The sequence below is a fragment of the Sander vitreus genome, chromosome 17 (assembly GCF_031162955.1).
Source record: "Sander vitreus isolate 19-12246 chromosome 17, sanVit1, whole genome shotgun sequence".
NCBI lineage: Eukaryota > Metazoa > Chordata > Actinopteri > Perciformes > Percidae > Sander > Sander vitreus.
In genome coordinates, this window is record NC_135871.1 from 30,014,867 (window position 1) to 30,042,429 (window position 27,563).

Here is a 27,563-nt window from a genome sequence, read left to right on the forward strand (position 1 = left end):
CTTATTAAGAACAATCCTAAACTAGTTCATCTAAAACGTGTTGTAATAATATATATGTATGTCAATGTAATAATGTAGTACTGCTAGCTGTAATATGAGCCATCACTGGACAATATTCTGCACTATGCATATTTTAGTTATCACTCTTATCTCCAATATGTCATATCTATTCATCTGTATATCTGTTTATATACTGTCTGTTTATATAAGGGTGTTTTTTTGTGTAAATAGGTTTGTTTTATTACTATTATATATATTATAACTAATTCTATTTTTCCTATTTCTTATACTTTATGTATATTTTTCTCCTATGTCTACTTAATGTGTATTTGTGTTATTCTGTGTGTACTTTTTTTTTTTTTTGAGCTGCTGTAGCACAGGAATTTCCCCAGTGTGGGATTAATAGTCTATTTTATCTTTAATGAATGTTGATTGTGTGCATCTATTTACTTTTTGTCTTCATCACAAAGTCCCATTTCTGGTAACAGCCAGCTTTGCTCTGTTCAGTGACAGACTGGGATCAGACAACAGCCCCGGCATTTGCCCCATTTCTGTCAATAACCTAATTAATTAGTAACTCTGCCTTCCGCGTGAGTCTTTCCACGCACCTCGCCGCAGTACAATCTGGAATATTTGTGTCTGCATGCATAAAATAACTTATCAAAATAAATAAGACATTATCAGTAGTGGCCCATATGGGGCAGACCTTCTGGCATTTGCCCAAATTCCAAATGGCCTGTCCGTCACTGGCTCTGTTCAATATTTAAAAGCACACCCATTGGTGGAATGTAACTAAGTACATTCACTCCAGTACTGTAGATACATAACATACATTTAGTCCAGTACTGCACTCAAGTCCAAATGTTGAGGTACTTTACTTTAGTATTTTCATGCCACTTTCTACTTCTACTCCGCTACATTTCAGAGAGAAATACTATACTTTAGTTACTCCACTACATTCATCTGTTACAGCTTTAGCAAGAGTGTTTATTGGGACAGATCCTGTTGCTTCCCTTTTTAAAAGAAGTGCATCACGTGTACGAATTCATCAATAACAAAAGTATAAAAACAAGTATAAATCTCTTTAATTTTACAACTTGAAAACGTCGAGACAATAATCGTTTACTAAAACAAGACACACGTCACGAGACATCATCGTGACACGTAGAAGACAAAAAGATTTAAAAACACAATATGGGGATAGTTGTAAAGTAATAACATTGTTTATAGAATAACATTTAAAAAAATCTTGTTTTAGTTCTGACAGCGGAGTGGCAGTTTGGATTTCTGAGGCGTCATGGCTTCGTTTTCTGACGCTTTATACTTGGCGAGCATCTTTGCCTCCTTCTTACTGCTCTTCTTTTGCTGGAAAAGGGAAAAATTACAAGAATATAAAGCAATACAAAGAAAGTAAAATGTGCTGAAACGTGGGTAAGCATTATAAACGTCATTTTTTTTTTTTTCAACCTTTTTAGGTCAAATGTACCCCTATTTTCCACCGGGAGCGTCTGTGCTGCGTTCGGAGCCATCGCAGCTACTCAAGTCAATGCTAGGGCTGCACGACATGAGGAAAATATGTGATTACAGTTCTTTTGACTGATATTGCTATTGCGATACGATTCACGATATTGGAGGGAATGATCATTTTTGGATCATTATTCTAATTTTCATTGAAAATGCAACACCACGGACGACGAGCAGACTGATCTCACCAAGTGGTGTTATGTATGACACGCCAATTCGTATGCCGTTTTTGCGCGTTATCAAGACGCATAATCGTTGTTTAGCACGTTTATCAACACCGTTTGGCCTCCATTGACCTACATTACATGTGTATTATTGCCGTAGCGAGTTGTATGAAAGGAGGGAGGTTGGTTGGGGGGATGGATGGGTAAAACACAGGACTTTCGCCCAGGAGAGCCGGGAGCCTTTCCCAATGTTCTTTCCTTAAACCCTTTCCTTTACACCCGTGTGACGTTCTCACGTGCTGTATACAGCGTAGACATACACGTGGATAGGTCAAAATGCGTACAGATAACACGCCATTTGACATGTTATCTGTACGCAGGAAAGTCATGACGCCATGTTGCAACAAGAGATTCATTCTGGAGGTTGGTAAACCTAATACGACCTCACAGATCTTTATTATAAAAGACAACGCCAGAAAACAGAAGGCATGGAGTTTAACTGTAGGACGGAGGACGGGACAAAACAGCGGCGCGGTGGGGACGCAGCACAGACGCGTCCAGTGGGAAAATCAGCGTTAGTTCAAATAAAAATGGTTTCCTTTTTTTGCTGCTCACCTTGAAGAAGGGAACCCGTTTGCTCTCGTTGAAGACGAGGTTCTCGTCGATGAAGGACGGCTCCGTGGCCAAGCTTTCGTTGCAAGTGCTCAGCTCGTCCTCCAGAGAGTCCTAGACACCACAGAGAGGAACGTGGAAGGTGAAAATGGAACAAAACTTTACTTTATTCCAGGAAACGGGTTGCATTTCTTTTGAGTTTAGCTCAGCAAACAGGATAAAAAAAAAAAAAAAAAAAAAAAAAAATCTATCCATGTGTTGACAAAATGACCTGAAAAAGAGGAATTTTAAACCAACGTTGAAGTGAATAAGCCAAAAATGTCCAGAGAAGCATACCAAATAATTCAACTGAGAGAAGGTCAAACTATTTATGCCAAGTGAGATCAGTTTTCATCAGTGTCAAAACAAAGTGGGAGGAGTGCAAATACATTTAAAAAAAAACTAAAGTTATTATATATACAATATACACAAAGCCAAAATCAGGTTAGCATTATGGATCGTAAAAGAGTACAGCTGAATATATACAACTGTTATATACAGTGTTTTCCCTGGCTTTGTGGAAGACTTAGATGTGACGTTTTTCACTTTAAAAGTGCAATTTCCCTCGTACATTGTGTCTCTGTGGGACTTTGTTTTCTTTGGGGTTGTTTTGGGTCTCTGTGGTCACTTGGCGGTCTCTTTGTGGTCGGTTTGTGGTCTCTTGTGGTCGGTTTGTGGTCTCTTGTGGTCGGTTTGTGGTCTCTTTGTGGTCGGTTTGTGGTCTCTTGTGGTCGGTTTGTGGTCTCTTTGTGGTCGGTTTGTGGTCTCTTTGTGGTCGGTTTGTGGTCTCTTTGTGGTCGGTTCGTGTCTCTTTGTGGTCGGTTTGTGTCTCTTTGTGGTCTCTTTGTGGTCGGTTCGTGTCTCTTTGTGGTCGCTTTGTGGTCGGTTTGTGGTCTCTTTGTGGTCGGTTCGTGTCTCTTTGAGGTCGGTTCGTGTCTCTTTGTGGTCGGTTTGTGTCCCTTCGTGGTCGGTTTGTGTCCCTTCGTGGTCGGTTTGTGTCCCTTCGTGGTCGGTTTGTGTCCCTTCGTGGTCGGTTTGTGTCCCTTCGTGGTCGGTTTGTGTCTGTTTTTACACATCATTTTGGACTGTTAATGTCACCATATATGTGTGTGTAAAACACTGGAAAAGCTAGAGCAGAGAATAAATAAAACACTCAAAAAGCTTAAAGACAAAAGTTGCTGAAGAAGTCCACTGGGGACCAACTACAGTCAGATCTCTGAAAAGTTAAAACTGCTCGGGCGCTGCACCTACACCTCATAACGGCGGGGAAACCCAGAATCACATCTAAAGTCGAGTTAGTGTCAGAAATGAATCGACATTATGAATGCATTCAAAATTAATTCAATCAAAACACAACTAATTGGGTATTAGATAAGCGTCTGAGTGATGCAGAGTCTGTCTCTGGCCCCGGAAGAGAGAAAGTGAACGTACGTGATCGACCTCCTCCTCTTCCTCCTGGTGATGCTCCTTCTCCATGGCGACCTGCAGCTCCTCCTGCCGCCTCCGCAGGCTCTCCAGCAGCTCGCTGCGGCTCCGCGACTTCTCCAGCTGCCGGGGATACACAAACTCCCGACGCTGAGGGGTCGCACCTGAAGGCAACAGCAGAACCGTTTTAGGAACAGATACGCATTTACAGTGAAAGTGAAGATTGTAGGATAGTGTTGTGTTGAGATAAAACGGCCCGTTAATCAGCCAGGGCCGATAATCGGTCTATCCCTATTAAAAATGAAAATGTACTTAAAAAGGTGCAGTAGGTAAGACTTATAAAACTACCTTTTTGTCATATTTGCTGAAACTGACCCTATGTTCCAGTAGAACTACATGAAGCAGGTCATTAAAAATAATCTGGCTCCTCTGGGTCCACCTACAGCCATTACAAAAATCCACGGCTCCCTGTTCAGATGCACCAATCAGGGCCAGGGGGGGACATCTAACTGCGTGTCAATCACTGCTCATGCACACGCATTCATTCTCCCTTGTGGGGGGAGGGGCTTAGGAGAGCGTTTTGGGCTTTAGCAGAAAGGGGGGAGGGACTGAGAAGTTGTCGATGTTCAAATTTTCGGGCTAAATCCTGGATCTTCCCAATCCTACCTACAGCACCTTTAAACAGAAACAGACGCCCAGGTTAAATCACTTACCGGTGGGAAGGTCCTGCTGCAGCTCTTCCTGCAGGAAGCCCTGGACCAGGTCTTGGCTCGTCTCCACGTGGTCCCGCAACTCGGCCTGCTGTTGGTTCAGGACCGTCTGGTCCGCGGAGGTCTGGTTCTGCACGGCCACCAGAGACCGCGTCACCTCCTCCTGCCGACTGGACAGCTCCTCCTCGGCCATCCGGAGCTGTTCAGTGCAGCGCGTCTCCACACTCTGGGCAAAAGATGGAGGGTTAGAGTTCTGTTAATCGCCCGTTTGTTGCGATACAGTGAAACCTTAAACAGCAGTATGAATAAGGGATGACTATCAGCTTTGTTATTATTATTAATAAATCAAACTAAAAAGACCAAAACCTGCAGAGGTGTTTTTACCTGACAGAGGGTCTGAGCTTCAGTGGAAATCTTCCCCGACAGTGAGAGGTGTTCCTGGGCTTGAGTCTCTGCATGCTCCCTGGCTCTGGAGGTCCACTGGAGGTCCCGCTGGACCAGACCTGCAGACACCAATCCACAGCATCAGCACTAAACGCACACTGAATGTTCTGTAGATGTGGGTTTAAAGAGCCCCTGTTATGCTCCCTTTCAGCATCACATTTGTACTTGTGGGGTCCTACTGCAATAGGGTTACACGCTTTGGGTTTTAGGTTTCTCATACTGGCCACTGCTGCAGCTACTCTGCCTGAAACACTCTAGGCTCGTTGGAGATAACCTGCCTGTAAAGTGGACAAGAGCAGGCAGCAACAGCAGCCGGGGGAGCGGTGACAAAAATCCACACTCAAGTCGGACTGTTTACATCCGTTTCCAGCAGCCTTCAGGCTGATCAGGAAGTCACAGAAACGCTCACATCCCGTTAGGCTTGATTTAAAAACTGAACTGAATTGGTTCTGAACCAATCAGCTGTTGGATCAGCTGAGAGGCAGGTGTTTCGCCCATCATCCTCTGGGCCCGCCTGGCTCTCAAACCTGCGGCCGCCTTGATCTCGTGAGGTTATCGTTGCCCACGTGTGCGTGACCTCAGAGCAAGTCAGGATCAAGACACGCAGATCTACCCAGCATGCATTGGGCGGTGATTCTGCGCAGGCCTGGCTCATCTCGAATGAGCCTACTCTGTCTGAGCTCTTGGCCCGCCTTCCTGAAAAGCCCAGTTCGCTCCGATTGGTCAGCTGGCCCACTCTGTTGCGATTGATCAACCAAATTCAAACAAGGTTGCTTACTCAGGCAGCACATGTGAAAAACTGGGCTGGAACTTTCAATCAGTGACATCACTAATTGAGGGATTTCAAACAGGAATGTGGGCGGAGTGTTTTCAGGCAGTTGAGATAAAGTGCTGTCTGTGGGAGAGGAAGCTTCATTTGCAGTGAAGGGTGTTTTTTGTACTTTACACATCTAGTACATAAACAAAATACTGTATAACACACTCAATTACGGGAAAAACCCAACATAAAAAAAAAGCATAAAAGGGGCTCTTTAAATGACAAGTGGAGGAGATGACGTACCGGACACGGAGCAGTGGAGGTGCGAGCAGCACCCCGTCATCTCGTCCAGCGCCCGTTGGCTTTCGTCGGCGCTCAGACGCAGGGAGGAGGCGAGGGAGGCGGAGGTGGAGGAGAGGAGGTCTGCCTGGGCCGAGGCCTGACGCTCTACTGTACTGCAACCGCTGCACACAGGGAGACACAAGATGGTGACAACGGGAACGGGGGGGAAATAATGGGACATCAACCAGAGACTGTAAAAATAATGGACACCAGGGTTTTTCCTACATAAGAGGAATTTTTGGCACCCCCCCAAAGAGGCTTTAGCCAGCACCAGAGGAAAATTACCAGTGCCAAAATGATGAGAATTGAGAATAAAAATGGCAATTTGGCAAAATGTGTTTAGTAGAAATTTACCAAACAGCCGTTGAACAAGCAGAACATGAAAATCAAGTGAGAAGTCGGCTCATTTTCTCAGAGACTTCTACAGAAACAGACTTATTTTGGGAGCCAGTGGTGTCGCCCCCTGCTGGAAGTTAGAAATAATGCAGCTTTAAGGAGCTTCAGCGTAGGCTTCACTTTTCAGACCTGGAAGTTTTGTCCGTTACTTTTACAGTCTATGTTCTAAACACTATTAAAAAGGTGCAGTAGATAAGACTTATTAAACTACCTTTCTGTCATATTTGCTGAAAATGACCCTGTGTTCGAGTAGAACTACATGAAGCAGGTCATTTAAAAAAATAAAATATATAAAAATAAAAAAATGGCACCACCTACAGCCTGTAGTGTCCACCGCTCCCTGTTCAGATGCACCAATCAGGGACAGGGGGGGCGTCTAACTGCGTGTCAATCACTGCTCATGCACACATTCATTCTCCCTTGTGGGGGGAGGGGCTTAGGAGACAGTTTTGGGCTTTAGCGGAAAGTTGAAGTGAGACTGAGAAGTTGTTGATGTTCAAGTTGTTCTGGCTGAGTCCTGGATCTTCATGATCCTACCTACGGCACCTTTAAAGTTGCTGATAATAGCGCCTAAATTTGACTTTGTTTGTAGCTTTTGAGGTACAAAGGAAAACCTTGCAGGTGTTTTTCATGGCCCCGTCTTGTGACTGACCTGCTGATGTTCTCCTGGACGGTCTGTAGAGGTTTCTGTAGAGCGTTGGAGGCGGAGCGCAGGTCAGCGTAGTCCTTCTGGGCCTCCATGGTCAGCAGGTTGAGTTGTTCCTGCAGCAACTGCATGGTCTGCTTCATACCCTGACAGCAGGAAGCACAGTACTAACGTTAGTTTCATTTTACATTTATCAAAATAACTGTGACTGATATAACGACCTATTTATAAGCAGGGGGTTGACGTGAAAAACGGAAGAATGCTAGTTTGGTTTGCATACATAAACAAAACAATACAGTTAGTAAAAGAAACCTAAACTCAAGTTTGTGGACAAAGCTTAATATATTATGACATTCTCATCTGACCAGTTTTTCCACTTTGGTTTATTTCTAAAGTAGAAAAAGATCTGGTTCATGTAGTTATGTTATTTCCGTTTTGCACTGAAACTGATGACATGTATTTATTTGGGTGAAACCTCTGGAAACTGATGCGTTTACACATTTAAAACAGCTTAGTGCGGACCGTGTCGAACCTTGCGAGCCTGAAATGCTTCCCTGGAGGAAATGTGTACAATGTATTGAATTAGGTATACTATAAATTTAAAACTGCTCTATGCCTGAATGCCTGAACTTCCTGCCACTGCCTAAACGCACTACCCCCATTCAAAATGAATGGCGAGACCTGCGTTTTTGCTGGACCGTGGGACGGCCGATGCAGGCTGTCTGAACACGCTCTTACCGTCTGGTGTCTGTCCTGCGCCCGTCGGATCTCGTCCTCCAGCTTGCCGTGTTCGGCCTGCAGCGAGCTGAGGCCTTGCACGGCTTCCTCCCTCAGCCCGGCCAGCTCCCGAACCAAGCCGCCGAACAACACGCCCAGCTCCTTCATCGCCTCCACCTGAGGGACACGGGAGGGAATGAAGATGAGGAGAAGGGTTTAGCACAATACAATTTCAGGTGATTCCGGTCATTGATTCTTTGGTAAAAGCTAGTGCTGTCACATGGGCCAGAAAGGACATTTGAATATTTGCTCTAAAAAAAATAAACACAGGTTGGAATATATTGAATATCTATTTTTGTGCATTATGTCCATAAGAGGGCAAACAATACAACGGGAGACATAACTTCTTGTGTAACGTTAGCTCCCTCTCCCTCCTTCTCTCTAGACCAGGGATGTCAAACTCAACTCCCCTAAGGGCCACACTAGAAAATGAGAATCACATCAAGGGCCAGACATATAGTTTATTGCTTTTATGTCAAGGGAAAAGTCAAATATCTTGACTGTATTATTGCATGTTTCATATAGTCTTCTCACTTACAGTTTGGTTGACAAAAATGTTGAAGAAAATGCTAAGAACATTTGGAAAAAGCGTAAAAAATGTCGGAAAAAACGTGAAAAGTGATTAGATTAAAGTCTTTGGGCCAAAATGTATTGTGAACCTAAATGTATATAAAGGGCCGGATCAAAATTAGCAAGGGGCCAGATTTGGCCTGCGGGCCTTGAGTTTGACACGTGTGCTCAAGAGCGTCCAGGAGACAGGACATGACTCAGCAGATTAGACTGTTGTCAGAGCAATTCGTAATTTGGGCATAAACAACGATGAATATGGCCGATGATATTTTCTCGTTGTCTCTGCAGTTAAAGATTTATGTTAGCGTCATTGTGCCGTCGTCTTCGCTCTCGTTGTTGGTTTGCTTTTTAAAACATTTTTTGTTTACGGACGAATGACAGAACATCCTCAACACGCCCAGTCGCTCGCTGTGAATTCTCTTCTCGGCCGACTGGGCCTCAGACAGACAGGAGGCTGAACATTTAAAGCAGCTACACCCCGGGCCGATAATCGGCCGTCGGACAGTCTGGCGAGGTCGGTGACTCGAGTCTGGTCGGTGTGTTCATGCCGTCGTCCGTCGGAGGAGCCGTCAGCCTTCAATTTGGCATTGGCGACAATACAGATTAGCACCGCCTGCTGTTATGGAGACGTATTACGTCTCGTCGGTGTGTTCTGAGGAACTTTTTTGACCAACTCGGGGAGACTGGTCAGTCACACTGGCTTTTCTGCCGACGGTCAGCCGTCTGGTATGTCTGTAACTGCCGATCGTGTGAGGCTGATAGCCGTGGTAGTGCCCTTTTCTCACTCATAGTATTTGAATGTACATTTCTATATTCAAATTTAGAATATTTGTTGACAGCCCTAGTATAAACAGAAGACAGATATGGAGTCACCTTGTCGGCCAGAGCGCGCTGCGTCTCCACAGTGGCCCTCAGAGTGTCGTTGAGCTCCTTCACAGCCGACAGACCCATCAGAGTCCGAGCCACCAGCACATCCTCCATGTCCTGCCGATGCTCTTCCTACACACACAAAAATCAAAGGAAACGGTCAAATATGGTTTGTGTCCAACAGTGACCCCAGTCCTGTATAAAAAGGGATGACCCCCAACCTGATTAGAAGAAAAGTCTGAGGAAAACGGAACTCTGATTAAATGATTTGGTGATTATAATCCCAAAATTAAACACCAGCTTTAAACCAAAAAAGCTCCAGAAAACCCTCATCTTCTCCGTTACGCTGAAGAGGTTGTCCTTGTCCCAGTCTGGATTCTCAAAAATCACTTTGCGAAACAACAAACTTCAAGCTAACGTTACGTGCAGAGATACACTGGTTACTGTATTGTGTCAACAGTTAACTTCATGTAATATTGTATGTGGCGTTTTCTTTTGCGGGGTGCAAATGTTCCACCAAAACCAGTTCCTTCCAGAGACTATTCAGCAGAGCCACCGTCGCTGCGTCTGGAGCTCAGCGCCGCCCAAGACCATTGTGATTGGTTTAAAGAAATGCAACAACCCAGAGTTTTTTCTCCCAATCCCAGAATGCATTTGTGGTGCAGCCAGTCCTTCCTCCACAGCGCTGTGGAGATGGAGCTGGCCATGCGAGACCATCCTTGTCCTCACCAGCAGCTGCAGCAGGCTCTCCTTGTCCTGCAGACACAGCGCCTCCTGTTGCTGCACTCTGTCCCGACAGCGAGACACGCCGTCGGCCACCAGCGTCCCGACGCCACCCACGAAGGACTCCACGGTGGTCAGAGCTCCTTTCAGCGCCGCCTCGTTCATCACGCGCACGCCGTCTGTACAGAGAAGCAGAGGAGGACTGAAATATTTAGCATGAAGGAAATTAAAACCAGACTTTCTGAGACACTTTACTAAATGTTCCTCCCGGCCGTTTCTCTGGTCCCAAATAGTTTGATTTCGTCACCGCCCAAACTAGCAGTCAGTTATTATTCTCTTCTTATTTGTTCTATTTCCCCATTTTATTCCTTGTGTATTTTTGGAACTTGTTGGGGTGCATTGAGCTGCTGTGACAAGGGAATTTCCCCATTGTGGCATCAATAAAGTCCATCTTAACTCATCTTATCCAAGAATCTGAATATGCAAGATTGCAACAGCCTTTCTTTAGCACATCGCTGGTCTTCAGAGGATGAACCCTTTAGATTTGTTTGACCCTGTTAATTGCTCCCGTAGCGGGACACTAATGGTTACGGTCCCTGCGGCTCTCTGGTCTCACCGATGGCCTGGGAGTAGCTGCTCAGCATGTCGTGGTGTTTGTCTCCGTGCTGCTGAACGCAGCGCTGCATGTTGCTCAGCGCTCCCTCCATCCGCTGAGAAAAACTCTGCTGGATCTGACTGTTGTGCTGCTCCACCTGCAAGTTTGAACATTGAATATGGCGATAAAGACATTACTTGCGATAAATAAAACACATATCAGAGTGTTCTCAGCTCTGCTGATTTCAGTATTCTGCTAAACTTCAACAAACATTAAAACAGAATGACTTTTAAATGAATTGTAAAGTGCAGTTTTCTGCTGATATTATCTTTCCACTAACAAATAAATTTCAGTCTTGTGTTTATTGCCCCAGTTGATATCGCGATGACAGCAAAAATTATATATTGTGCAGCCCTAGTTTGTTAGTCTGCACCGTCACAGATGGATGACACATTTTAGTATTACTCTTGTTCTTTTGTCAAATGCATTGATGTCCATACAGGTGTACAAATATACACTCAAACTCTATTTGAGTATTTAAGTGTGACTGTGTTTTACTGTAGAGGACTCAACACCAGGATGTAACAATCTGCAGCTGCCATCGGAGAAACAACACAGACGGTGCGTTCAATGAAACTCGTAATTTACAGCTTCGTGGTGCATTCAAAGTTGTTGTTAAATGCCCTTTTCCCCATCTGGTGGTTGTTTATCATTCAACAGCTATTTACTAGTGAAATAAGTTATTGTTGTAGTGATTACATTATTATTAATCATTTAATGTTGACGATATGGCCTTAGCAATAAACAAGCCTTCTTTAATGTCACCAACTGTTTAGTACCCTTCTTTATTTTTTTTAGCTTTCTTAAAAAAGTATCGGTTCAGGCACCGTTAAGGCACCGTTACCATTTTAAAAGTACGGCTTTAGCACCGGTATCCAAACCAAACAATACCCAACCCTAATACTGACTCTAGATTCAAATGTGTGACTAGATTAAATATATAATAAACAAATACAAATCTTAAAATCTAGTTCATGAAGTCACTTTCTTTGCATTCATTTGATTCCCAATCAAGATCCTCTGGTAAGAACGGCTTCCATTGTTAATATGGACTTAAAAACTGTTCTGAAATGCAAAATAATAGCATTTTAATCATGTGATAAAACATGCGATTAAGAAAATGTAATCGTTTGACAACCTTAAATAAAACATGTGAGGAGTCCTGTGGAAAACCTGCATCTTCAAAACTTCAAACTTTCAATGAGCTAAGAAAGCCGTTTTCAGCTTTGCGGCAAAAATAACTTATTAACTTCCCTTGCTTAGAGCAGTTAGGGGACTTTCCTCAATCTGATATAGCTTCACTTGACCGGAAAAACACCTAATGTGCAATCGAATATTACAAAAACCACACAGCTACAGTGCATTCATTTTCAACCTTTGCTTCTACGTTCAGGTACAGAGGTTTTTAAACATTACATCAGATCCTCAGTGTCCCAACATTCCCCCGTGCATACCGAGAGCCCAGACTCTGATTTAGTCTGGTTCAGTCTAACGTAGGGCTGGGCAATGGACCTTTTTCACAGCAGACATGTTGACTTGTCATAGTAGGAAAAGCACAGCTGAAACTGATAACCTTAACAAGGGCTCAGTTCCATCTAGTGTCCCAGTGAGCTATGTCAGTGAGTCAGCATGCTCAACACCAGGGCCTCTCCTAACTGGAATTTGTGCTTTTCCTACTATGACATGTCAACATGTCTGCCGTGAAAAAGGTCTATATTGATGCTGACATTTATAGAATAAAACATGTGAGGAGTTCTGTGAAAATGTTGCATCTCCAAGACTTAAACTTTCCATGACCTAAGAAAGAAGTTTTCAGCTTTGTGGCAAAAAAATAAATGGTTTTGCTTTGCTTAGGGAAGTTATTTCTTCAGTTGATCTGAAAGACGCCTAATGTGGAGATGCATCGTTTGCACATGACAGCGACTGTGTGGTGCCCTGTTTGAAAAGTTTTTCTGACCTTTTTCTTCCTGTCCAGCTTGTCGTGCAGACCCATCACGTCACTGGTGCTGGCGTCCACGGTGCTCAGCAGCTGCAGGACGACACACAAACAAAAACACAAAAAGGACAAAAGTTCAACAATATTTAGAGCATGCTGCCGAGACGTTCTCCTCAAAAAACAAAAAAAACATACAATCTGAACATGAATGTATTCAGTTTATTTAAGAAAGGGGACAGTGCAAGTAAATAACGCATGATTATACACGGGTTCAAAATGCGAGAACGAGCCCAACGGCTGTTTTTCGTCTGTAGTCCAGCGGCCTCGTTGTTAAAAAGCCGTTTTTTTTTTTTTTTTAAAAGACAGACAAGGAAGACAACGCAAGCAAAGCAGAACTCGGCACAAAACTGAAGCAAAATGATTAGCAGCAAAACAAAACAGATTACAAGATAAAACAACAGAGCATAGAGTGCAAAGATGAGACAAGACAGACAGAGAGCAATAACAGAATCGATGAACTTCCAGATTGATGGTACCAATTAGGTGTGTAAATCCCAAGTTTTATCACAATATATCCATTTGATATTTGCCGATATCTTAAAGTCACACGATACAATCTTGAATCAATTCAGGGGCCTGCGACCAATATGAGACCATATCATAGGCCTATTTAGAAGTTACATTTATAGCAAGTCGAAAAGGATTTGATTGAGGATCATTGAATCGATACAGCGATCTGGATCGATGTATTAGACTCCTAGTACTAATCACGCTGACTTTACACACAGCCGAGTGCAAACAAGACGCTAATCATATTCTGTAAAAAGTGTTGTGCTTCAGGAGATAATAATAGTATGGAAAGTACACCGAGAAAAGGGAACCAAAAAAGAGAAGAGGGGAGAAAAAAGCTAAATCAAACTAGCCAACATCTAAATAAAGTCCATTGGCATTGGAACTAGCCTGGTTGACACCAGACCCTTCTCAGTTGTAAGTGAGAGTGGGTCTGGGCCAGGTTCATTCACAGCCCATTTCCAAAGGGGCGTCACCAACGGACGCCGCTCAAATGCCTCTGGGCGCAATTCCAACCAATCAGACCAACGATCCGGGTGACGTAGCAGCGACAGCGACATCAACGGGTTGCTGCGCTTCGGTGGCCGTCATGCTGAATGTAAACAAAAAGCTGCTCGCCGTCGCTGCGCTATCGTCATCGTGTAAAGCCCGCCTCAACGGTTGTGATTGGTGCCTCGATTTGGAGAAGAAAAAAAATAATAATTGGAAATGGGCTTGAACGGCTCTTGGCCAGACTGACTTGCAGAGCAAATCTCAAATTTGCCGGAGGTTCGTCAGGGTTTTCCCAGCCTACATCAGAACATGAACTCGCTCACAAATTCAGTGTAGTGTCTATTAAAAGGGTCATGTTAGCATCCGTTGGGCTGGTCTGTACCTGTCCTGCCGCGTTATAGAGAGTTTCCTGGACGACGGTGAGCTCCGAGCAGACAAACTCCTCCTGACTCAGCTTCTCTTTGGTCTGCTGCAGGTCTTTGCTCGTCTCCTCCAGCCTGACATCGACACAGAAACATGCAGCATTGTTAACTGGGGGTTTAAAAAAACCAACTCCTGCAGTCTCATTTCAACCGGCACGCAAAAACAATGCCTCACATCTGCTGCTTCTCGTCCAGGTCTACCGTGCACTGCTCCAGCCGGGTTTTACTGTCCATGAACAGCTCCGTCACCTGCAGAGGAACAACGTCACGTTTAATCTTTAAAAACCTTGGTTACAAAGTGCTTTACAAAAGATAAAAAAGGTTAAAAGAACAAAAGACAAATACAACACAAACATTACAACAGAACAATAAGAGGCATCTCTACTCCAGAGGACAGTTCATGCTTTAGCGGCGAAATTGTTGCGGCAAAAAAAGTTTATTTCCCCCTCAAAAATAGGTAATTGAGCACTGTAGTGGTTATGACCATATCAGTGACTATGTAACTACATGGAAACAGGCCAAATGATGCCCGTTTCTTGTAAAGTAACAGCATTACAGGAGGCTGGCTGTAGTCTTGCGCTGAAGTCCCGCGGGAATTCAGTTGTAGCAGGAAAAGGTAAACAGCAGTGTGCAGATTGGAGCGTCGTGTGTGAAGAGCGGAGGTATTCACAAGGGAAGAAGCTTGGAGTAACGTAACTATGGAGCTAGAGCTAGCCTTCAGTAACGCTGTTACTGTACAAGAAACAGGCATCATTTGGCCCGTTTCCATGTAGTTACATAGTCACTGATATGGCCATAACCACTACAGTGCTCAATTACCTATTTTTGAGGGGGAAATAAACTTTTTTTTCGCTGTTCTCCTTTAATAGTCTGGAGTGAGACCAATCAAAGCCTCATAGATTATGAGGATGATCTTGTATTGAATCCTACATTTAATGGAGGTCTTAAGCGTTAATAGTGCTTCTGCAGGAGGCTCCACGCAGAGCTTAATTAGTGTCCTGATGTTTATACTTGTGCGTTGGTGTGTGCGTCGATCTCTTTAATAGAATAGCAGGGCCGGTGTGTGTGTGTGCGCGGGGATGCAATGTTACCAAGTCACGGCAGAGCGACGTGCGTCACCACAACGTGCGTCACCACAACGTGTCGTTACATTTTTGGAGAGGTGCACATCCGGCTACGGAGTACGGTCGGTATCTCCACCTACCTACGTACGGAGCCACGGCGTAGATTTAATGCAGAAGCCCAAATCACGCTTTAGTGAGTAGTTCTGAAAGCGTTTCCCCTATTAATATACAAGAGTGGCAGGCTGCCAGGCCAAAGAGATAAGTAACGCCCAATATCCAAGTGTTTTCTCTACTATAGTCATTCTGCGGCGACACACTGCAGTAGTCCATGAACGAGGCACCGGTCTCAGTCCTAGTGCTGTTAGTTCACGTCTGTAACAGCAGGACGGTCGAGAGCGTCATCTAAACTGCTACATCAGTTGAAACGGTGTCCGTAACGTTAGCCTACCGGTTACAAACGGGCTCGATAGTGAACACCACTAACGTGCTAACGGATTCAGTGTTTTTTTAGACTCTGGGTAACAGAAATCAACTCCATGTTGACGTTAGGGCTCGCCTACCTTCTTGATCTCCTCCTCCATGGCAGCGATCCTGTCGGTGTACTCAGACGTGTGCTCCTCATGAGAGGTGATCTGACCCAGCATACTCCTGAAACACACACGTTTAAGTTGTATCCGTTACAGCAGAACAGAATATACAAGCCGCATCCAGCATTTCAATAGGCTAACGTCCGTCTTATTAACAAACACTGCTCCAAATAAATATACTTATGTTCCACAGCTGCATAAAGTTCTGCTGGGTTTTGAAAGATTCCTACGCTCTCCGTTACTGTCTAAAGGTTCATGTAGAGGTCTAAAAGTTGTAACAGTTGATGGATTTCTAAAGATTCCAGTAGGTTCTTACACTTTTTTTTTTTGCACTAAAACAAAAAGGTATGTATAAAAGGTTTTAGGCCACCCTCCACTTTATTGTAGGCCCAGTTTAATAGGCAACTTCATTTAATACAATATATGTAGTAGGAGGTCCCTGCTCTGTCTCTTTTTCAGTTTAGGGCTCCTTGGTTTAAAATACGTTGAAGCCCTCTGGCGTAGACATTACACCAAAGTCTTTTGTTTCTACAAAAAGAGAAGAAACCTTTTAGCCTCAGTAAAGTTCTACAGTCTTTACAGCATGTTGGTGATGCACCAGGTGTTACACAACCAAGGGTTGATACCCAGTAAAAGAAATAAAACATTGTGTTGTGTCTCTGGTGCGTTGATGCGACCTACTCGTAATTCTCTGCAGACAGATAAACTCCGTTCTTGTCCCGAGTGGCGGCCAGATCGCGCTTCAGACGCTCAATCTCCTCCGTGTATTCCTGACACGACAGAAACACAAGTCAGTATTTTCCTTAAAAAGACGTTGAAATGTGTCGTTTGACTTCAGTTTGACTCAAAGACACTCCCCCCCCGACATGCAGCAAGTAATTGGGCCCTTCCCTTTAAGACCCGTCTACCTTGATGAGCGTCCTCTTGGTGAGTTTCTGGTTGACCTCGGGTTTGTTCATGATGTTCTTGGCTCTGCTGGCGTACTCCAGCGTGCTCAGAGTCTCCTGCACAGACAGAAATATTGCATCAGCATTCGCACGCACTGAATCAGAGGAGCAAAGTGCATATAAACAACAACAACAACGTATTCAAAGAAGTCACAGAGCGTACTTCCAGGTTGCTGGACGAAGGCGACACGGTGGCGATGATAGAGGTTTTGGTTCGACCTCCGAGGGAGTCCTGCAGGATTCTGGTCAGCTTAGACTCTCTGTGGGGAAAAAAACACACATTTATGGGGGGGGGGGAGACGAGGCGACACCGAATGTTCAGCCACCGCAATTATTCGGCCAAAAATAGCACACAAATAAAGCCCTTTCGTTGTTCGGCTGAATAAATTTGACCAAACAATTACGCTTTTGATGATGCAATCAAATATCTCATTTCCTGGTTCTCCTTCTCCATAAACAACATGAAATCAAGGAGAGGGTTAACTGTTCCTGCTCCAGATCTCCCACCGTGGTCAGAAAGAACAGGGGAGACACTTTGTTTCTCTCACTGTGACTCTAGAGTCACTACTCGCTCCGAAGCTACCATCCGATTGATGTCAGCTACCCCGTTTTATAAAAACAAGTCCGACAAATCAGACTTGAGTTCACACTGCAGGACTGCGCTGTGACTTCACTAGTGAGCGGCGACTCTACCTGTACGGGATGTGAGGCCTTTTCTCCACCAGGGCGGTGATCACGCGGCCCAGTGTCAGCAGCGACTGGTTGATGTTGCCCGCCTCGCGAGCTCGCTTGTCAACCGCACCCGAGCGCCCGATGTTCTCACTGCCGGCGAGATCCACCTGGAGAGGGGAGGATGGAAACAAAACATATTTAAGAATCGTGTGCTGCAAGTTTCTACTTTGTAAACTGAAAATGAGGAGACTTTTCTCAGGAACTCAGCCTTCTTTAAATAAAACACACACACACACACACACACACACACACACACACTTCAGTCTAGTTATTACTGTTAGAAGTATAACTGACAGATTCTTTAACGAATCACAATATAAATCTTTACTTCTAGAGCTTTTTAAAATGGACGTTACAAAGTGCTTCACAAAAAAGTTAAAACTAAAACAGACCAGTCATAAACATAATTTTTTAAACAAAACCAAGAAATAAAGCCTATTTGGTGTATAGAAACCTCTACAACGTAGGCAAGATTTAGGGAAAAACATTTTGTATAGATCTAAAAAGACAGCTCAAAAGGAGGTTCAGAGCTCAATCACAAATCAGGAGAGGCTCGTTGAGTACATGACCTACTTTAAAACGGATCATATTTATCCTGAAAGATTACCAGATTGAGTTTTCCGATCTTCACCAGTTCCTCTCCGTCCATAGTGATCTCCTTCATGTGAATGGTGACGGAGAACACCGAGTGGGAGCGACTACAGAGAAACGACACGACAAAATCAGCAGAGGTGGTAAACGGTAGTATGAGAACATCTGGAGGCCACTAGACCAGATCGTAAAAGAAGAAGACATAGAGCTATCATTTGCTTTACTGTTAGGAATCGACCAATCATCGGCCCGGCCGATTACCGTGGCTGATATTTGGCAGTTTGTAGATTATCTGTAGCGGTGTTTTATTTTACTGATAACCTATAACGTTAAAGTGCTCATATTATGTTTTTTTCCCTTTCCTTCATTGTGTTATGTCTCTTTTTTGTGCACATTATAAGTTTACAAAGTGAAAAAGCCCAAAAGTCCACCACAAAGGGACTTACCATCTCCAACAGAAAACACTGTTCACAAACTGCTCCAAACAGCTCTATTGTAGTCCAGCCTTTACTTCAGAGACAAACGTGGTCACTTTGGAACACACGTTATAATGCTCACCTAGCTGCTAGCATGGCACGCCCTCATACTCTGCTTCTGACTGGCTAGTAGTCCTTACCTAGGTACTGTCAGGGCACGCCCTCATACTCTGCTTCTGACTGGCTAGTAGTCCTTACCTAGGTACTGTCAGGGCACGCCCTCATACTCTGCTTCTGACTGGCTAGTAGTCCTTACCTAGGTACTGTCAGGGCACGCCCTCATACTCTGCTTCTGACTGGCTAGTAGTCCTTACCTAGGTACTGTCAGGGCACGCCCTCATACTCTGCTTCTGACTGCAGCAATGTGCAGTACGACAAAAATATGGTGTTTTTTGAAAATTAAACCATGTAAACCTATTCTGATATAACCTCTAAATACAATAATGAACCTGAAAATGAGCATAATATGAGCACATTAATTAAAAAGTGCGCTAGTGTGGTTCCGCTAAGGCTCTCTCCTTATTTTTTTCCTTCCATTTCCTATTTCTATTCTTTACTTTGTGGATTTCTTTTCTATCCTATTCATATTTAATGTGTATTTTTGTTATTTTTTGTGCTGCATTGAGCTGCTGAGACAAGTGAATTACCCCGTTGTGGGATCAATACAGTCTCTTATCTTAAGCAATCGGCAACACTTGCAAACAAACTAATAATTACATAAGCAGGTTGTACAGAAACCATCTAGAAGTGTGCGATAGAGTTCAACTTTCGGCGAGTACCTGGAGTAGGCGTTCATGAGCGTGGAGGCCGTCCTCCTCTTGGCAGAGCCTCTCTCCAGGATCTGATAGACTTCGTCTTTGTTGTGCACGGTCACCTCCTCCAGACCCTTCACCACCACGCCGCGCTGCAACACACAACACGGCCGTCAGAACAGAGAGGCAAGAGGTTTACAGAAAACGGAACAATGTCAACAACATGCATTAATTAGCAGCAACGTCGCCATTTATTCTGCAGCTTAACTGATCTGTGTGAGCCGTCAGAAACAACTCCACTGTTTAACATTTTGGGAAATAGGTTTTTATTGCCATCGTTCCGATGGGTAAGCAAAATAAGCAAATTTAAGAGGAAAGTAAATACTGTATTGATGCTAATATCAGACAGGGTTCCCCCCCATTTGAATATATCTGAAAAAGTGAGGTTGTCCTATATTGGGGCTCTAAAGCAAAGCAGTAACCTGAATGTGCCCGTCATGACCGGAGCCATCAATCCAAACTCCCAGCAGAGCCAGGGGGGCTGAAAGACGCAGGGACGCGGTGAGCATCCTGAACAGAGCGCCTCAAAAGTTAGCAAACCAATAAGAGAAGAAAGTTTATATGCCAACTTTAGGGTGATGGCGATAAACGCAGCAGTCGTCAAACAACTGCCAAGCAGCGAAGAAATATGGTGTCACAGAAAGTAACGTGCGGCGCTGGAAAGCCCAAAAAGACTGGCTTAAAAACGCTGACAGTCAACAACAAAAAAGCACAGTTGTTCCCAAACCGGCCGCTTCCGTGAGCTTGACCGGAGGGTGTGTGAAATGTTTCTCTTTATTAAAAAGGTCCAATGTGTGGGAATGTCTCCCATCTAGCGTTGAGATCATTTATCGCAATCAACTCTCTCGCACCACGCAGTTCAAAGTACGTATTACAGCTACGGTAGCCTTCACGCTTCAAAAAGCCGGTCTCTTACTCTTTAATCTCCTTTTTCTGGGTGAAGAAGAAGACTCCTGTTCCTGACATTTGGATTTTGAGTACATGTGGTCCTCCATGTTTCCTTCTTCAAACTTGCCGGGGGCCGGGAAGCTACGATACCCGTTAGCAGCATTAGCAGCAGCTGGGAGTTTATCATGTGACAGAGAAAACGTGAAGGGCGGAGCAGTATGTCCTGTATGTCCCTTACTGGCTAACGTATTTCAAGATGGAGCATGAATATGGAGCGTCTACCCCAGTTCATGCAAATACAAATGTAACATTTCAAGCCAATAGGAATACTTGGAATTGATGGTGGAGGTAAATATTCATGAAAAAGGACGAGTTTGTGAACAGGCAACACAGATTTTGATAATGAACAACTAAACACGTTACACACTGGGGCTTTAAAACAAGATGAGGTCCTCACAAAGTAAGATGAGTCCTAAAAAAAGGGAGGTGGCGCCTTATATTTGGGTAAAAAAAAAAAAAGTTAATTTCCCAAAATGTTTTCCTTTAAAAAGACAGAAGTAATACAGCAATCTCACACAGATCAATTAGGCAAACGCCACACCCAAAAAAATATACTGGAATCACGACTGCCGACACTAGACATCAGTCACCTTGTTCCGCGGGTCGTCGAAGAGCTGCAGCCGCTCGTTGACGTCGTCCGAGGGGCTGAGCAGGTCGAACAGCTCCTCGTTGTAGATCTCCAGCAGCGAGACTTTGACGGAGAACTCGGTGCCGTTCTCAGAAAGCTTCTCGAAGATCTGGTGCAGCGTTCTGGGGATGATGCCTGCCAGAGGGTCCTTAAAAAAAAAACAAAAAAAACACACACACACACACAAACCTAAGAGTTTAATCGGCTCATTTTCTACTTCTCATAGCTCCGTTACTGACAGAGGTGGAATGTAACTAAGTACATTTACTCCAGTACTGTACTTAAGTCCAAATGTTGAGGTACTTGTACTTTACTTTGAGTCTTTTCTTTTCCTGCCACGTTCTACTTCTACTCCACTACATTTCAGAGAGAACTATTGTACTTTTTACTCCACTACATTCATCTGTTCCAGCTTTAGTTACTAGTTACTTTAGTTACTCCGCTACATTCATCTGTTCCAGCTTTAGTTACTAGTTACTTTAGTTACTCCACTACATTCATCTGTTCCAGCTTTAGTTACTAGTTACTTTAGTTACTCCACTACATTCATCCGTTACATCTTTAGTTACTAGTTACTTTAGTTACTCCACTACATTCATCCGTTACAGCTTTAGTTACTAGTTACTTTAGTTACTCCACTACATTCATCCGTTACATCTTTAGTTACTAGTTACTTTAGTTACTCCACTACATTCATCCGTTACAGCTTTAGTTACTTAGGCAAATGCTACCGGCGCTGGCAGTCCACATGAGTGAAGCTAAGGTAAATGTATACAGTAAGAGTAAAATGTTGGGAAAAATAACGTCTCAAAAACGTGCGTGTGTGCGACCATTAAACACACAACTGTTTGGATCCTTCACACTTTCTACAATGGGAGGATTCTTCTTTACTTTTAATACTTTAACTACGTTTTCCTGATGATACTTACAGACTTTTACTGACGTAACGTTTTCAATGTAGGACTTGTACTTGTAACAGTTTTTTTTTTACAGTGTGGCGTTAGTACTTTTACTGCAGTAAAGGTCCTGAATACTTCTTCCACCGCTGGTTACGGTCTGATTTGATGATGTAAACGAGTGATTTTACCTCCTCCCAGGTGAACTCTCCGTCCGGACTCCTCTCTCCCTCCATGGTGAACGTCTTTCCTGTTCCGGTCTGACCGTAGCTGAACAACAACGCAGACACGTTTTTATTTCACGTCCATAAAAATAAATAAATAACGCTTTTAAAAGAAACACATCATTCCAGTACAGTTCAGAACAGAAATTAAATGGACGTTAATTTACAGAAGCATTAAAAAAAGTGTCATTCCGAGCAGCAGATCACTCACGCAAAAACAGTGCAGTTGTATCCCATAATGACTTCATCCAGAATGGGGCAAACGACACTCCTGTACACATCGATCTGTTTGGCAGCTTGGCCAAAGACCTGTAGAAAAATAGATATTTTAACAATAATAAAAATAAAAAAAGATAACAGAGCAGGAGGTACCCGTAAGTTAAACTCAAGATATATAACATAACATGTATATAGTGCCACCTCATCGTGTTTATTTATCTCAATCGTTACATTTTACTATTTAAATGTTCCATTTGGTTGTTATTTTATATATTACTATTTCAATTTTATATTTGTCTGTGATTGAACTGTCAAATAGAGAGCCGCTAAACTGGGTTACGTTGTAGAAAACAATGACAATAAAGATCTATTCTATTCTTTTTTAATACCACCTTTTTAATGCCAACGTAACAGCCATGAAACGGAATATCAGTGTGGATTTTAAGCAAGAGAAAAGAAGTATTTATCAGCTAACGTTACCCGAATTTAATAAGACATTGTTGTGAAGTTTGTTTGTACTCCAATAACATAAAATAAATAAAATATTTGTGGCATTTCGAGCTCTTATGCTACAAAATAAAGTCCGTTTGATTCATTAGGATCGGCTCTGGACAACAAAAAGATCCCCCATAGGAGCAAACACCACACTGTGTCGTACTGAAGAGTGTAAAGACAAAATGCATCCATTCACCAGTGGTGGGCGGATCGATCCAAATATCGATAATAACGTTGGTATTGATATTGATCAATCCCAGTGTAATGAGATCGATACTTTAGTTTCAGTTTCTCTCCAGTGTGCACCGCTGCCGTTTACCAGAGAGGCGACCTGGCGGTGTGTGTCGGTGTCAGTGCCGCTCCCGTCACAGCGCGGTGCACGCACACTTTGCTCCTCCTCCTCCCTGCTCTTCTGATTTGACGTTGTACCGTCACGTGACTCAGCGGCGCCAGGCAAACAAGGCAGCCAGGCCCGGCAGCGGACAGCAGCACGCACACCTCAACTGACATATTAGACTGGTACAACATGAATAAATAAATAACGACCACGTCTACAGGACATGTAAAAAAATATTGCATACTTATCGCAACGTGATATCGCGATAACAATATTGAGTCGATCTATCATGCACCCCTACCGTGTGGCTATATTTTCAGGACGAAAATGAAACAACGGCAAGCTGTATAATTGGTAAAAAGGCTATAAGATACAGCGGTAACACAAGAAATTCATACAAGCATTTGAAAATTCTGTCCTGGGTTTTAACTCATTAATAATCCAAAAAGGTACCGTACTATAAAATCACAAAAACATTTAAGGTCATAAAAATTCATTCAGATGTAGCAATTTGACGATGCATCCACCTTAATGATCAAAAAGTGGATAGCTATCGTATCGGGGATACTGGCCCTGTGTTTACTTGGTATCGGATCGATATATCACTCACCATGTCAAACGTGTAGGTCTTTCGCGCCGCCTTGTCGTTCATCCCTCCCGTCCGCACGCTCACCTCCTTCCTGCTCGGCTCGCAGTCCATGACCCCGTAGGACGACTTGCGCTCCATCGTGTTGAAAGGCCTGAAAACACGGCAAGAAATGGGGTTTTGGTGATGCTGTACCAATGACCGATGCAGTAAAACTTCTGATTCCAGCTTGTTAAATGTGAATATGTTTGAGTTTCTTCACTGCTCTGTGACAGTAAACTGAACAACGATCATTCAGAAAATAATCTACGGATTAAGCCAACTGAAAATAATCGTTAGTTGCAGCCCTACAGAAAACACATCACCCTCTAGCATCACGCGCTCTTGATCAACATTTAAAAACATGCAGGAAATGGATTGAGGATAAGATTTGAGATACTGTAAGATACTGTTTTACTCCGCACGATTATTTGCTGTCTGGCTGTTCAACCTTTTTATTTTGGAGCTGTTAAACATCTGTAGGACAGCAGCACACCGGGAGTTTTAAAAACACGGACTACACAAGAGCACAAGTCGCTGTCTTGGACTTACAGCTTTAACTCTGTCGTTTTTTCTGGGTCAAAAATGAAATCAAAACTTTTTACCCCCCCCAATGTTTTTGTCGTCTTTGACACTTTCCCGATGTTTTTGTCACTTTGGTTTTTGTCGTCTTTTGATTTTTTTCTCTCTGCTTTTTTGGTTGTTTTCTCTTCACATTTGTTAAGTTTTTTGCTGACATTTGTCACTTTTTTCAACATTCTGTTATCAGTTCTTTCTCAAATGATTTCAATAAAAAGTTCAATGAAAGTAGTGAACTGATCATTTTATTTCGTCGTAGAGCGTCGTACGGATCCATCCACGTTATAAGACAACAGGCGGGTTGATCCTTTTCTTAAAGAATAGATCCATGAAGCCAGATGAAGGTCTCATGAATTATCGTCACACTCAAGGGACAGTTACGATAAGTCTTAATTCTTATATTAAGATACAATTATTATCTCAAGATAACATTAAAGATACAGGATGGTTTCCGAAAAACCAACACAACTATTCTGTAATTATTCCAAGAATCCTCAAAAACTCAAATGATCCGGATGAAATATAATATTTTGATAATAAAGATTTTTAACCTATTTCCAAATCCAAAGAAAGATGGGGGCCTTGCTTGATGGTATGTAAAGGATTTATCATCAGATATATTCCTCTATAGCAGTGTTTCTCAAATGGGGGTACGCGTACCCCTGGGGGTACTTTGGAGTACTGCAGGGGGTACATGAACTCTTTGCAAAATGCTTAAAAATATATCATGCATAATTCCTAAAATAATTATACTATTATAATGAATGAATTACTGTAAGTGATGGATTCTGAACATTTGAAATGTAGCATTTAAATGTTTTTCAGTTCCGAGGTTGTTGTTTAGTAGATCTCACTGCCGACACTGTATTGTTCCTCTTTATATAGAGGTCAACATGTTTTTGCGCTGGTCAGGGGGTATTTGGCTTAAAAACACAATTCAAAGGGGGTACATTATTGAAAAATGTTTGAGAACCCTGCTCTGTAGTAATGTTGGAGTCACACTAAACTAAATCCTTTTGATGGTGCAGCAGACAAAATATCCTTTCATCCATATGTGTAGAAGGGTTTTTAACGTTACCTTGAAAACATCAGCAACGGTTGTCTTTAAAGATTGTCAGACACTTCTACTTAAGTACTATTGTTGTACTCTCCCACCTCTGATTGTATGTATACTAGCTAGAGCTGCACAATTCATCGAAATCGCAATATGGTCCAGTGCAATATCCAAATGGCAGAGGGGCGCAATATTTGTTAAAGGCAAAATATGTAATAATAAGTATTGTGGTGCTGCAGAGACTTCTCGGACTACAAATCCTATCCTACAAACTACAGAAAACATCTTTGTTTGGTACAGATCCTCTCAAAAATCACACTATAATCATTTTCTTATTTTAAGATTTAATATTAGTCAATGAAAATGAGAAGTAATGACACCAACATGATCATTCCCTCAATATCGTGAATCATATTGCAATATCAGTCAAAAATAATGAGAATTATAAAAATATTTTCCTCATATCGTGCAGCCCTAATACGAGCTTAAGTGTTTGTATGTATTATTAACGTTTTGCGGGTTTCTGTCCGTACCTGCATCTCACAACGACCTGGATGTTTCTCCCCTTTTCGTCCCGTTTCAATCCGCTCAGGTTGTGTGAAGCCATGGCTGCAGAAAGATGTTCTCCTCCGCAAAAATGAGTCTGTAAGTGACGTTACACACTTTACATTAAAACATACACAAACCAACAATGCTGAGACGATATTAAATGAAACAGCTGCTGTCGAATACCACAAATGCTGGTTGTTAACGTTACAATTTAACCTTGAGAGATATAGCTAGCTAAGAGAAATGCTGTGAGCTTGTTAGCTAGCGTTAGCTTACATTTAAACTGGCGTTGACTCCAACTTACCGAATCACGCTATATCTTCCTCTCCCTTTACGAATTATCCTCTTATTACTTCCACCACTAGCTAATAAGATTTGTAAATTATATGTTTATCGTCTCCTGCCTCCTCCAACAACGCAGTCTCCGTCCAGCCCACAGACCACAGTTTAGCCTCTCTCGCGCTCACCGACAAGAAATATTTCAAACAGTACTTTTAAATTTTGCCGAACCAATAAGAGGAGGGGTAACGGCTAAACAAACGACGCCATTGGTCAGTACGACACACGTGATGGCTTCGGCGCGGAGCATCACGGGAGGTTATGTAGTATGTTTCCACTCGGTGGCGACATTGCTCTGAAAACGGGATTTACGCAGAGGGCAGGTAACAACGTTGTTTATCATTTACTTCAGTAAAAGTAGTTATACTACAGTGTAGAAATACAGAAGTGTAGTACTTGAGTACATGTGCTTAGTAACTTTCCGCCACTGAAAAAACAAACAACAAAAATTCCACTTTTTTTTGTAACATGAGACTATACAGTCTATGGATGAGACTGTCAATCTAACAGAAAAAAATCTATTTATGTGCAATTATATAAAAGTATATTATCCTTACCTTCATATATAGCCTTCTACTTTATAAGTGTACATATTTTTACAAAATAACGTTATTTTAAGACAAAACATGGACTAAAATAAAATCAGAGCAGACACTGGCATGCTGGTAAAGCTAAATAGGAGCTGTTTTTAGATAGATAGATAGATAGATAGATAGATAGATAGATAGATAGATAGATAGATAGATAGATGGATAGGTAGATGGATAGATAGATAGATAGATAGATGGATAGGTAGATAGATAGATAGATAGATAGATGGATAGGTAGATAGATAGATAGATGGATAGGTAGATAGATAGATAGATAGATAGATAGATAGATAGATAGATAGATAGATGGATAGGTAGATAGATAGGTAGGTAGATCGATAGATAGATAGATAGATAGATAGATAGATAGATAGATAGATAGATAGGTAGGTATGTAGGTATAAATACTTTATTGATCCCCAAGGGAAATTCAAGGTCCCAGTAGCTTAAAGACATCACACACAACATACACATACATCATAAACAGGATGATAAAATAACAAATCCACATGAATAATATGGACAATAAAAGAAAAGATACTAAATAAAAAATCCACATGAATGTACTAAGGGAGGTATAAGCATGAGACGCTTGCAGTGACAGGGCAGGGACTGACCCTGTGATACAGTATGCATGGTTATCAATGAGAGTGTTTTAATGTTAAAAAGCTAAACATCTAATTTAACATTATAGTTCAAAAGTAAAGAACAGTTTCTTTCAGAAAACCTGTTTTTGGCTTTCAGAATGATCATTTATTGAAGAAACTAAGGTTTCGGCCCGTCTGGACCTTCGTCAACAG

General features: G+C 42.7%; 1 protein-coding gene across 1 annotated transcript; it reads right to left on the reverse strand.

Annotated features, from left to right (window-relative positions):
- Positions 1-1,063: 1,063 nt before the first annotated feature.
- Positions 1,064-26,309, reverse strand: kif11 (kinesin family member 11). Its single transcript, XM_078273584.1, has 27 exons — positions 26,139-26,309; positions 25,819-25,928; positions 23,638-23,767; positions 22,188-22,285; positions 21,944-22,022; positions 20,819-21,004; positions 19,248-19,372; positions 18,009-18,099; positions 17,363-17,508; positions 16,833-16,929; positions 16,631-16,726; positions 16,404-16,492; positions 15,696-15,783; positions 14,247-14,320; positions 14,032-14,146; positions 12,609-12,680; positions 10,613-10,748; positions 10,003-10,175; positions 9,280-9,405; positions 7,798-7,953; positions 7,066-7,205; positions 5,979-6,139; positions 4,859-4,977; positions 4,478-4,700; positions 3,771-3,928; positions 2,304-2,414; positions 1,064-1,365 (listed from the first exon to the last, which is right to left on the reverse strand). Exons 2-27 carry the CDS (start codon positions 25,890-25,892, stop codon positions 1,255-1,257), a joined length of 3,174 nt encoding a protein of 1,057 aa, XP_078129710.1. The 5' UTR covers positions 25,893-25,928; positions 26,139-26,309; the 3' UTR covers positions 1,064-1,254.
- Between the last annotated feature and the right edge of the window lie 1,254 nt (positions 26,310-27,563).